The following is a 12,608-nucleotide window of genomic DNA, read 5'->3' as shown; positions in this document are numbered from 1 at the left end:
ATAGATTTGTGTGTTGAAATGTTGATGTATTAAATATATACATACAATATTTATATTTCACAGAATGAACAGGTAAAACAATCTAAAAATATAACTGAAATCTATGGTTTAAAGTTTTTAAGACTTCACCTTCTGGATAAAGTGTTCAGATAAACTTATTGCACCCTGCCCTTTTCAATAATATTGTCCTAATATTTTTAGATCCACTCTCCGGGTGATTGGGACAATACCTCAGCAATAAAGTCTAATGAGCTTTAAGGTCATTTTTTTGCGGAGTTGATTTGTTTGGTCTTATCTATTTGCTTTTTATTTCATTTTCTGAACAAACCAGGAAGTGCACTGAACCACAAAACTGTTTCCTGTATGTGTTCTTAAAGGAAGAGAAAGATAACTTTTTAACTTTTTGTTTAGAAACATTAAACAGGGATTTTTTTATATTAACAAAACTTCAAAACCTAATGGGAAAAGTGACCTGTCTTCTCCTGGTGTGTCTGCAGGCCATACTGTCCAATTGTCAGTCAAAGGAGAATGGTAAGTGTAAAGGAACGTTTTTATAAGAGGGTGTATGTTTTACTATAGCTAGAATCCATGTTTGATCTATGCTATCTCAAAAACATTTGATTTAATCTTTCTGTATGCGCACCTTAACACATTGACAAGGATATTTACTGGAAATGAAGTTGCTGATAAAAGCTTCTAACATGAGAATGTTAATGCTGGAAATCCAGAAGTTTGACTTTTTCTAAAGACCGTGTGCTGCGCTTGTAGTTTTCATTGTCTTTATCTACTTTATCTCGATAGACCACTTTATCTATTTTACTTTATCTGGCTCTTTTCTTTAACTTCTTCCCTAGATTATCTGCGTTTTGTTGCCATTGGAGACTGGGGAGGGTCACCAGACTCCCCATTCTTCACACCCCTTGAGAAAGCTGTAGCTGCTGAAATGGGGAGAGTAGCTCAAACTGTGGGCTTGGACTTTGTCCTCAGTCTCGGAGATCACTTTTACTACCAAGGTGTGAAGGACATTGATGATTTCCGTTTTAAGGCAAGGTTTAAGCAAATTAAACTACATTTTTCAGAACTCTTTTTGTAAGCTTCTCAATTCTGCTCTGTTTGCTAATAGCATTTTCTTTTTCATTCAGCATGGTTGAAAGATCAGCTTTGTCTGTGATGCTGGACAAAAACATTGTGCTTTTTTCTCCTTTTGAATGTCATTCACAGAGGCAGGTATCAGAGACAAAAGACGATGACAGAGTCAATCTTTTTGTACTTCTTTGGGCAAAAGCTAGCAAAATATTTCAGAATTTCCCAAGAAAAGCAGATATTGTGCAACTTCCTTGTAGAGTAGACAGAATGCATGTTTTGACAAAATGTTAAAGTTAATGTGACATTATATGGGTCATATTTTTTAGTTATACTGAATTGTGACCAGTTGTCTAAATGTAATTAAGAGTCAGATTTAAATGAGGAGCTCTCCATCTTGTGGTCAAAATTAGAAGTGCTTTTAAATTGTGTGAGTAAAAGGTAAAGCAAAATCTGATAACAAATAAACATTCTCAACCACACATATACAATACAAACATGTATTTCATCGTTCATATTTTTTTTCCAGCTGTCTGTCCACCTCTAGTCTAGTTTAGCTAGTCTAGCTGTGCACCTCTGTCTATCCATCTCTGTCCACCCGTCCCCCCGTCCACCCATCCACCTTTGTTCATAGTTCATAGTTGTTATGTTAATCATTGCCTTCTTTTTTTCTGTTCAGGCTACATTTGAGAATGTGTTTGCTGACCCTTCCCTTCTTAGCGTACCTTGGTATCTGGTGGCAGGAAATCATGATCACTTGAGAAATGTGTCAGCTCAGGTTGCTTATTCCAAGAGATCCAAAAGATGGTAAGGCACCCCCTGAAGGCTTTAACGAAAGCAAACACTTAAAGAGCCTCCTTATCAGAGAGTTTTTAGCTGTGGAGTCCAGCGACCCTCTTTATCACAGTGTTTTCGTGGGGGAGGCCATTGACAGGACATGCCACATCAAGTCTTTTCTGCTGAAGCAAGGAAGGAATTCACAAACAAAAAGAAAACATAGCTCAGAAGCATGTCAGAGTCATCCTTTCAACTTTTCTAATGCATTGGGATTATTTACAAAGCTCACTTGGTTCTTTTCTCGTATTAGAGTTGATAAGACCTTTTCTTTCAGAGAATAAAAACTAAAAATGTTAAAAGATAAGGCATTTATCTAAAATATTTATAAATGTATGCACATTCAATGCCTTGCAAAAGTATTCACCCACTTTTCAATAATGTCCTATTCCGTTGCATGAAAAAAAGATCTTTAAAGTGAATATTTTGAATCCAAACTTTAAGCCCAAATCAAAATATGTAGATTTCCTAAATATTTACCCCGTTTGCTCTGGCAAACTAAAATTAGTTCAATTGTACAAATTTATGTTGACAGACCCAACCATTAGTTGAATGTTTTCTGTCTGTGTGCAATAAAAGTGGTATAGATGATTTCAGAATAAATATAAACATCTGAGTATGGATTATTTGTATTCAGACAAATAAGGCATCATGGGAAGGGGGGTGAATACTTTTGCATGGTACTGTATGTCTTGGCCGCCAAAGTGCCATTCTAATTTTGACACTGTCTTTACAATCTAGGAATTTTCCTGAGCTCTACTATGACTTGTACTTCAAGGTTCCCCACAGCAACACATCTGTCACTATCCTACTGATCGACACAGTACTGCTCTGTGGTAACACCTATGATGGGATACAGCCCGAGAAACCTGAAAATCATGAGGCTGCTGCAAAGCAATTCATATGGATTAAGGAAAAACTGGAGAAATCCAAGTAAGTTGTTAGTGAATGAGTAGACTACAGTATATTTGTTGGTTATTAGTTTTATTTAACAGGCAGGTAAGTACTGGTACTGGTATGTAACCTTCTTCTCACTAAACATCCCAAACACAATTGAAGGGATAAGCACATTTTTGAGGTGTTACAGTATGTAAAGTTTTGTGTTCATAATTGTATCTTGATCGTCCAAAGTAAAATTAAATGTGAAAGCCGGCAACACATTTTTCCTGACTGTGTAGAAAAGTATGTGTGGATTCTGGATATTGTTTTTAAAAGCAATGACCTGCTATAGTGACCAAACTCCTACTGGGCAACACCCAGATCGTCTTTCACATTCTTGTGAGGGTCTTTGGTTCAATTAAAGTTCAATAAAAACATTCACTGGTGGTTCCAGGAACTATAGAGAATACAATACTATATATGAAATTGAGTTCTTGGTTCAGCCACTTCATCTCATAACTGGGTAAATGTCAAAATTTGGCATCCCCTAATTTTTAGTGTGTTTCAGGTCTGAGTTCCTTATTGTGGCTGGTCACTATCCTGTGTGGTCAATAGGACACCATGGTCCGACACAATGCCTGGTGGAGCAGTTGAGACCTCTGCTGAAGAAACACAATGTAACAGCCTACCTGAGTGGCCATGATCACAGCCTGCAGGTAGGAGTTCAGAGCATTCTTTATGTACTGTACAAGATACAGTTAATGCTTGAAGAATGTGCATTAGGAAAGTACCAAAACATGTATCAGGCACATACATACTTTCAGGGTCTAGTGGGTTGAGCTCACTCTCTTTTCATATATCTTTCTGTTTATTGTATTTTAAAGGACACAGTGAACTTCCATATATATATATATTTAAATTCAAATACTGATGTCTGACTATGGTACTTCATACTTCATTTCATTTATCAATGTAAAAATGTATTATGAAAAAGGCAATATTTAAAAGGATCAAGTGGGTTTTGTTTAGGATGAGCACTGTTAATTATAATTTAGACCAAGTCTCTTTTATACTGTAGGCAGAATTATAAAATAGAAAGTACAAACTCCTCATGTTATTAAAAAAAAACCTTTCAAATATCTGAATGGTTTGTGACGCTTACTCAGTTTTTTTATGTCAAAATAACATTTTTGTCATAAAAAAAGTTTTAGGAATAAAGCAATCAATCAGTAGTGCAGAATTCTATTTTTTGTTAATAGAAGTTCTAAAAATAGGTTTGGATAATTCTACTCATGTGGAGGAAAACTTAAAAAGTACAAAGATGTTTATTTTCATAATCTATTTTCTGTATATTTCCAGTTTATCCAGGAAGATAATGGTATGACATATGTTGTCAGTGGAAGTGGGAATTTCGTTGATATGTCAACCTACCATAAGAACAAGTTTCCTCACGCTTGGCAGCTATTCTCCAGTGCTGTAAACAACACATTTGGGGGATTTGCCTACTTCACAGTCACAAAAGAAAAAATGTTCATCAATTACATTTCAGCAGCTGGAGAAGGGGTGTACCAAACATCTCTGTCAAAGCGCAGCGCCGAATGGACTGTATAAACTGGGCAAGGACTGATCGGTTCTTCCTACCTTGATTTTTAATTTTATGATCAACCAAACAACGTATGGAACCTTTTATTTTCTCTGTATAGCAATATATAAACTTTTTCTTAGCTAAAAAAAATCTTCACGTGGGCTTTTTATTGAAATGCTGAAAATCAAAAGTGTTAAAGTTTTACCCGACCCCACGCTACCATGACGGTTTAATTCATTTTGAAAGTGTTTGCAAAAGAAACAAAATTATCTATCAAACACAATACACGGTTTTTAGCAAAAGTCAAAACAGCTGTTTTTTTTTCTTAACAGCTATACTGTTCTTCCTAAACAAGTGGGTATTACCATCGCTAAAATGTATTTACAATGTATTTTACAATGTTTTTTTTCAGTCTGAAATTCTAAGTTAAATTGTTAAAATAAAACTTTTTGTTATTTTCTGAAGCAAACAAAAGTTATCCCGTACCTTCTTCGACGAAGTGAATCAAGTGGTTTTAATCTTTATTGACCCCAAGGTGGCAGCAGTGAGTCATTTTTGAGCGGCATCAAGCTCTTGCTACGGAAAGGCCTATACCCATTCCAGGTAATGAGACTATAACTCCGTTTACAGTACCATTAACAGAATACGTTGTTTTTTTTTCACAGTCGAAATAGAAAACCGAATGTTCTTCCAAATCCAGTTTAACAGAGAATGATATGATGTCTGCTGATGTCTCTGCTTTCAAGGCTTGAAATCTTACATTTTGCTTTTGCGAAATAAAAATACGGGGAATATTTTTTTGGAAAGCATAATGTATTCAAATATTTTTTCTAATGCTATATTCTTAGAGATATGTCTTTATGAACACACAGAAAGCATACAATATTGGAAGTAATGATGGGAAAATAGAATGCCTTCACATTTAAAAATGAAACGCACTTTAGTACCGTCATGTGTGAATTTAATGCACAATGGCTGGTATACCACACCCATATTAAAAACTACGTATTTACTGTATATACAGTAGGCATTAATCCCACTGTATTGTGGTGCAAGATTTCTGAAAGGAAATATGCATGTCATCGATCATGTATAACAACCAAGAAAAAACAACGTTTTAGCGCAGGCTACTTAATTTCTCAGATTGTAATCCAATTACTTGTTCAGCATGAGCTGTGTGCCAGTTTTCTGATGAACGTTTGTGAGTCATACAGTTGAGGAGTGCTCAAAGCAGAGACCCAATTCTCCCAAAGTGATCACAAGCAAATGTGTGTAAACATTAGGTGCTCTATCTGATAGATGGCAATGTAACAGGGGGACCTAGTTACAAGTATGAGTGCAAAGATGACCTGTCTGGTTCAAAGGTTGCACTATGGATTTAGTAGACTGGTGATAGAGTTACTCGAGTGTTAACACACAACTGGCCAGCCTCTGCTAGGTTTTGGCACATGTGAGACAAGCATACTGGACGCAGTGACTCCTGTGACTTTGTAGCTACTCGGAGCTTGTGGTTTTCCTAATGAGAGCCCCATCATTTCTCCATGCAGTTCTACTGCACCTGTGATTCTCATCCCTCTTTTGTTAGCAGAAGGAACATAGCAGTAAAAGTAAAAATGAATGGTTTATTCATTGCCGATTCCAAATTGTAGAACTACTGTAGGTAGGACCAAAGTAAAATTCCAAATTAAAAACCAAAAAAATCCCAAATTATAAGGGTCTTTCAAAGCTTTCTGCTCCAGAGCATTTAAGTTATTTTGGATGTAAAAGTTGATAGATCCAAATTGAGCAAAAGACATTATACTGTAATTATAGAAAAGAGAAGTAAGAGACTGTATTAAGTACAATGATAGAACTGGAGTGTGAGTTGTTGAATCACATAAATATATAATTGCAGTATAAATATATAATTTTCATACAAAAACTATCAAACAAAGAAATCCTGTTTAAATGAGTATTTATTTATACTATTTGATTAACGTCAAAATGCGAAGATTTTTTCAATGAAGAAAATAACTTTACTTTTTAGAAATACACAATAGTATGTACAAGTCGTCTCTTACAGTTGCTGGATTCCTATCTAGATTAAGATGAAAAGGTAAACAACAGCAAATTCTGCAGTTTATTATAAATCTTTATAAAAAATAGAAATATATAATAACACCAAATATACAAAAAATACTATATTAATATTAACAAAGCATAAATTAACACCCCATAAAGCCATTTATAAATATTGTACTACAGTATATATATATAAACCGATTCTGAAGTAGTATTCCAAAGTTATTACAACAGATGTAGTGCATTTTCAATTAAAAGGGGAAGATAATGATTTCTATAAAAAAACAAAAGTAGTTTACAGTTAAAATCATAGTAGTGCTTTGCTCCCATATAAAGTACCAGCAATCAACATGTAGAAGAAATACATTATTTTCTACAAAAACACCCCCAATTAATAATAAAAACGAAACAGTATGTGTAACATATCTAAAATGTAGTGTTTCATAGAAACTAAATTAGTTATTCCAGTGTTTAACAGAGGAATGCTGAATTGGGATTCATACTCCTGTTTCCTCCTTTTGCAAGAGTTTTTAGTTCTGGGTCCAAGTGTTTTGATGTACCCTGTTTGATTCCATTTCAACACATTCAGCCTTTGTCCTTAAACATTTCTTAATGACATGCCTTCTTTGTCTGGTCCTCCACTGCCATTTTGACTTCGTTTGCAAAGGATCACAACCAGAGCGATAATAATTATAGAAATAATTATCACTGTAATTATGACCGCTGCAATCACACGAATTCCATACTCTGAAAAAAAAAGTTCAACAAGACTGTTAATTGGGTGACACAGGGTTTGTGTATCCTTCTTAACTCTTTCTTAGTCTCTTGTAATATTCAGGAACAGTCCTTTGGAACTAATTTTCACATTATACTGTCATGAATCATAAGAAATGGCATCTTATGCCACAACAAACTGTCCAGTGCTCCTAACTCTCTTATTCTTATCATACTAATAAACACAATAAACAGGTACTAATGGTTTATTGAGTAAAATAATCTACATAGCAAGTATATTAGCAGATACAGTAGCACAGAGCTCGTAATCATGACATTGCATGGTAAAACCTACTAAGGTTAGGAAGCTCTACATTCAAAAGGTTAGATCAGAAAATAAACACGGAGAGGATAATTAAGACTCTGCATGGCCCTTCATGCATTGTGAACTATTAAGTAAGCATCTTCGACTTGCTCAGTAAGGTAAATCCAGACTAAATACTTTCAGTTAACCCGACACAGAGAATTGCCTGGTTTTAAAATCAAAAATAGTTTTAGGAAAAGGATTCATAAATATAAATCATACTCTACCTTCGAAAAAGGATTTTTCCCCTGCTGGAGAGCACTTAAGTTGGCTGAGCTCACCCAACTGTTTTCCATATACTCGAGTAGGGATATAAGCTTGAACGTTGAAGCAGTAACTTTTACCACGATCCACTTTGAGTTCAAAGGTATTGCTTTTTGTGTGTTCTTCTTTCTGCAGATTTAACATGTTTAAGGCCGTTAGACACAACTTGTGATCCTTTATCTTTGCTAGTGTTAACAAGAAAGAAAATGAAGAAGCTATTTGAGGGGAACCATTTGAAAAGACCTGGTACTAGTTTTGGATGATGATAGTAGTTTTGTATACTTCCCATAGTTTGTCTTCAGAGAGTAAATGCTATTTATGTACTTTTTCCAAATAGTGCCAAAGGATGTTTATTAGATCATTACTCATATTCCTCATTAAAAAAAAAACATGATGTCAGTGTGAAAAGGCACCACCTGGGATACTGGAACATAAAATAGTTCACCTCTAGTCTGATTATCCTCATGCAAAAATGAAAATACAGAATTGTCTTCTAATTATAATACTGATTTCAAGCTAATTTCTTGCTACTTATATGGTTAAGTTTGAATACTCACTTTTCCAGTGCTTTCGGCTTTTTTGTAGATAATTTTGTATTGCAGGTCACCATTGAAAATATCCCTCATGTTGAGAAGCCTATTTCCACTGCTGACTGCAGAAATTGGGTCCTTTATGTGTAATGTAATCTTGTCTTTTGCTTCATTCACTTCAACATCAAAATCAGGTCTCCCAATTATTGCTTAAATGAGAATAGAACAATTTAATGCTAATAAAATACAACCCATCATTTCATGAAAACCTACTCCTGTTCGTACAAGATAAAGAGATCCATAACAATTATCCATCTTTATTTTTAAAGTCTCATCACATTAGATGAAAAGCCCTGTATTTTGTCAAAATGATAACATCACCTATATTTGCCTGCAATATATTTTTAAATGTACTGTAATGTACAGTGGAAACCTGCATTCAGTTCGAGTTCAGGTTTTGACTGAGCTCAGGTCTTAACTTTAAGAAGTACTCAAACCACGTATACAAACCAAATGAAACACACATTTAGTGTATATATCATACAACATTAAAACTGTCAGCATGCTGTGAAAGAAAAGTGATGAAGTACTTACTGTCTTTGTATGGGCAGAACCTTTCTGAGGAGGTGTGAGGGAACTCTACTTGATCAAAAGGCTGCCCTGGAAGTGGCTCAGATATGACATCAGCAATGTACGTTTCTTTCAGGTCCGTCAACTGTCTGGTCAGATCACATTCTACCACATCTTTCTTTATGCAGTTTCGGCTTTTCATTCTATCTTTTCCTAACCTGAAATGTTTAAATATTAAAGGATAATGTTATTAAAATCATTAAAAAATTGTCAAAAATAATCAAAATTAGTACTTGCAGGAGATTTAAAGGGATCATACTGTATGCCTATACCTATCAGTATAATATTAACACCTTTATATACTTGTACCTGACTTGCATAAATTGCTTGCTGGGAAAGGCTCAGCCCCCCTAACCCCAACCCCCCTCCCATGACCCTGAATTGTAAGAAATGATTATAAAATGTATGGATAAACCATTCCTTGATGTAAGGACAGATACTTCTATGCCCCGTCAGTAATGGAGAAATGTCCAGTTCACCAAAAAATAAGTGCAGTCTTTTTAAAGTCTGGGTTCTGTTTCCACCATTCACACAGATCTGATCAACTTTTCCAATACTTGTGTTATGTAAATCACTCAATTATCAGACAAAAAAGATTTACAGTGTAATCATGAGAATATAGCCATCAACTCTTGAAAGACCAAACTGTATTGTAGAATGAGACTTTGTGGTCTCTAGCATAGACACAATCAATATAATTATACAACCAGTTAGAAAAATATACAGACCAGTTAAGGAAAAGATTGAACACCATAGTACTGATCTAACTACATGGACTGTATTAAGCAAAATTTTCTTTAATGATTGCCCAACCACTGAACAAGTTTCATATCAAGATTACATTCTTCAATATGACAGACATTTAAAAAGTCTTTAAAATAGCTCTTATTTAAATTATATATATATTTTAGTAAATTATTTACATGTCTCAAATTCAAGACTCCTCCCCAAAGCAGTCTTCCTCAGATGGATGGAAATATATATCCTATTCTACTAATATTGGTTATATTATTTTTCCATGAATTAACTCTAGTCCAATCTAGTGCTTTCCAAATCAATACTAACAGTGATCAGTTCCAGGAATTCTACCAGAGGATCAATATTGCTATTGCATTACACTAGGATAAAGTTTTTAACATTAATAAATCACAAAGCATTAGCAGACAAAGGATTCTTAACCTCAGATTATTTACATGGCCAATCCAACTATAGATTTCAGTCTGAAGTATTGATTCAGACTAAAATGTACTGTATAATTTAAATATTTTTTGTATTACAGGCTTGAGAACCATGAGATGCCCCATTAAACATATGTACACTACACACGCATTAAAAATGCTTGCAGTTGCCTCTCATATGGTATTGGAACATTCGCTGGTTGTTTCTGAACAAAAACATATATATATAATCTACATAAATCCCAATTAAAATAGTATAAACATTGGTAAGATCTATTTCAAACCTATGTTAATTTACTTGTTAAGTACAGAAAAATACTCAATACAGATATCTTGTCTATATTTTGCTTAATGTGTCGCTGCATTTGAAACTAAGGGTACAGTATGTACCGTACATTTCATGATGGTAAAATACGTGAAAGATGTACTTTCTTGTACTACATAATAGCAAAACTAGTATTGATTGCATCCAGTAGGAGATCAGTCAGACCCATGTTTGCGAGGAACTTATCTGTTGTTGGGGTTTTTGCTTAAACAGTTAATAAATTACAAAAAAGACGATAGTAACACAATAACTCAATATAAACGTTTACCTAATTCGGATCTTTATGAAACACCATATTTTAAAATAATCTATTTAAAATAATCCACTCTGGGGTGGTGTAGCGGAATCCGCACCGGGTTCTGTGTTTGATTCACGGACCGGGATGTCTTCTGTGCGGACTTAAACGGGTCGTATAGTGAGAACAAAGACGCGTCCCAATCTTACTGGCCACAGTGAATCGCTACAGTATGCTACGCACGCTCCCTGCTGTTCCATTCAGAGTGTAGTCAAAGCGAACTACACAAAGTGTTCACCCTGGACCCTCTTAGCGAGCAGTTACAGAAAAAAAAATGGATGATTCACTGTGCAACTGAGCCAGCGGAAAACGAATGGTTACACTTACGCATAGTACTCAACGGTGTACACATAGTTGGTGGGCTTAGGCTGCCACATTAGTATAGTCTTGAAATTAATTGAAGACCATGTAAGGTTTCTTGCCTTGGGAAAATCTTCGTCACCTAAGGATCACACAAAAAGCATGCAACATGAAGTAAAACGTGGAAATCCAGTCTTTGAACAAGTTACTTCTGGGTACCAGTCTGAAATTGGAAGATGGAAATTGGAGTGGAATCGACAGATGGAAACAATGGAATTTTCCCCTCGAGCAAGGTTTAGCTTTCTCTCCTAAAATGCCGGCTATAGAAATGTAAATCAGTTTAGATAAAAAGAATTATCTAAATAATAACTCCCGTATTTTATCATCTTACTGTCTTCAAATTTCATTTAATGTCAAGCTACAAATAACCGTAGAGGTTAATTTCACGTTTCTGGTGTACAACAGCCGAAAAGCTGTATTTTTCTTATATTTCAACGTGGAATTAAGATTCTACTGGATTCTTTACATCTCTGAGGCAGCTTTCCGCTTTACAAAAGTGTATATACAGTATAGCTCTCATGTTTTCCGATTCCACTTAAGAAATCTTAATACAGGTCTGAGTGTGGAATAAAGAAGTCTGTTTTACTGTGTATTAAAATTTATACTTCATAATAATCACAACCTATAAATATTTTTAGCATGAACAATGCTTTGCCTACTTCCAAATAAACATGTGTACATTTTTTTTTCCCCATGCACAAAAATTAGCATGTTAAGATTAAGGTAAAACGCGGCATGTGTCCTGAAGCCACACATTTATTACACAATACATACAATACGTTCGATTAAGAAAACCGAGCGCTTACCCGAGACTTTTCCATGAAGACACAATGAGGAGACAAAAACAAGATATCCGATATAAAATAACATTTTCCTTTCAGTATCGACGTCGCCGGTGTGCAGGGTTGCAAACGCCTTTCTGATAATGGATGGCTGTCAGTTTCTTACTTGATGTCTGTCAAATGTATAGATGCAAGGCAACGATGCGTAGTATATTAGCGTCCAGCCGCGTGTAACGAAACCCTTATTGAAGTATGTTGTAAGTATACGCAACGTCCTTGCATAAACCCTTACACACCGCTCCAGCTCCGTCAACCAAGAATCATACTAGAGTGTAAGTAACTGAACGTCTTTATACAGAGTGTCCTCATGAGTCATCCAGACTTGATTGTAATCCAGCCCCCAAGTCTGACTGAGTTACTATTGACATGCCTTCACACAGTGGCTGAGAACCTTGCCAAACAAAGTCTTTGCCCAAATATAGCAATCCGGATGCGGCTTTGGCAAAAGCTTGTCCGGTACCTGCAAGACGATGCGCTCAGCCCACAGGTGGAATTCGAGCAGGCGATGGTTGCAAAACGACGTATTTTCAGTGTTAAGTAACAGGGGGAATGTAGAGTTTTAAAATGGAAAATACTCTACCAGTACTAGACAGGTTAAACCTCCATTAAAAACTCAAAGGAAAGTATTTTCTCCTATTGCTTCAATAATTTCTACAGTAGTTAC

General features: G+C 35.3%; 2 protein-coding genes across 2 annotated transcripts; one reads left to right on the top strand and one right to left on the bottom strand.

Annotated features, from left to right (window-relative positions):
* The first annotated feature begins 338 nt into the window (after positions 1 to 338).
* Positions 339 to 5,168, top strand: acp5b (acid phosphatase 5b, tartrate resistant). The gene is made up of 6 exons (XM_006634971.3): positions 339 to 531; positions 855 to 1,045; positions 1,763 to 1,890; positions 2,659 to 2,850; positions 3,365 to 3,512; positions 4,156 to 5,168. Exons 1-6 carry the CDS (start codon positions 459 to 461, stop codon positions 4,405 to 4,407), a joined length of 984 nt encoding a protein of 327 aa, XP_006635034.2. The 5' UTR covers positions 339 to 458; the 3' UTR covers positions 4,408 to 5,168.
* Positions 5,169 to 6,318: 1,150 nt separating this feature from the next.
* On the bottom strand, positions 6,319 to 12,240 carry f3a (coagulation factor IIIa). The gene is made up of 6 exons (XM_015355434.2): positions 11,909 to 12,240; positions 11,070 to 11,184; positions 8,909 to 9,102; positions 8,342 to 8,523; positions 7,748 to 7,913; positions 6,319 to 7,189 (listed from the first exon to the last, which is right to left on the bottom strand). Exons 1-6 carry the CDS (start codon positions 11,970 to 11,972, stop codon positions 7,041 to 7,043), a joined length of 870 nt encoding a protein of 289 aa, XP_015210920.2. The 5' UTR covers positions 11,973 to 12,240; the 3' UTR covers positions 6,319 to 7,040.
* Between the last annotated feature and the right edge of the window lie 368 nt (positions 12,241 to 12,608).

The sequence above is a fragment of the Lepisosteus oculatus genome, chromosome 9 (genome assembly GCF_040954835.1).
Source record: "Lepisosteus oculatus isolate fLepOcu1 chromosome 9, fLepOcu1.hap2, whole genome shotgun sequence".
In the NCBI taxonomy this organism is placed as follows: domain Eukaryota; kingdom Metazoa; phylum Chordata; class Actinopteri; order Semionotiformes; family Lepisosteidae; genus Lepisosteus; species Lepisosteus oculatus.
Note: the sequence above shows the minus strand (reverse complement) of the source record. Positions and strands in the feature narration are given on the sequence as shown.

Excerpts from the sequence above, each read along its gene's own strand:
- acp5b (XM_006634971.3), top strand. The coding sequence starts at position 459 with ATGGGAAAAGTGACCTGTCTTCTCCTGGTGTGTCTGCAGGCCATACTG. Across the intron at positions 1,046-1,762 it reads TTGATGATTTCCGTTTTAAG|GCTACATTTGAGAATGTGTT; the intron begins GCAAGGTTTAAG and ends TTTTCTGTTCAG. Across the intron at positions 3,513-4,155 it reads GCCATGATCACAGCCTGCAG|TTTATCCAGGAAGATAATGG; the intron begins GTAGGAGTTCAG and ends GTATATTTCCAG.
- f3a (XM_015355434.2), bottom strand. The coding sequence starts at position 11,972 with ATGTTATTTTATATCGGATATCTTGTTTTTGTCTCCTCATTGTGTCTT. Across the intron at positions 9,103-11,069 it reads TACACCGTTGAGTACTATGC|GTTAGGAAAAGATAGAATGA; the intron begins GTAAGTGTAACC and ends TAAACATTTCAG. Across the intron at positions 8,524-8,908 it reads GTTCTGCCCATACAAAGACA|CAATAATTGGGAGACCTGAT; the intron begins GTAAGTACTTCA and ends TTCTCATTTAAG.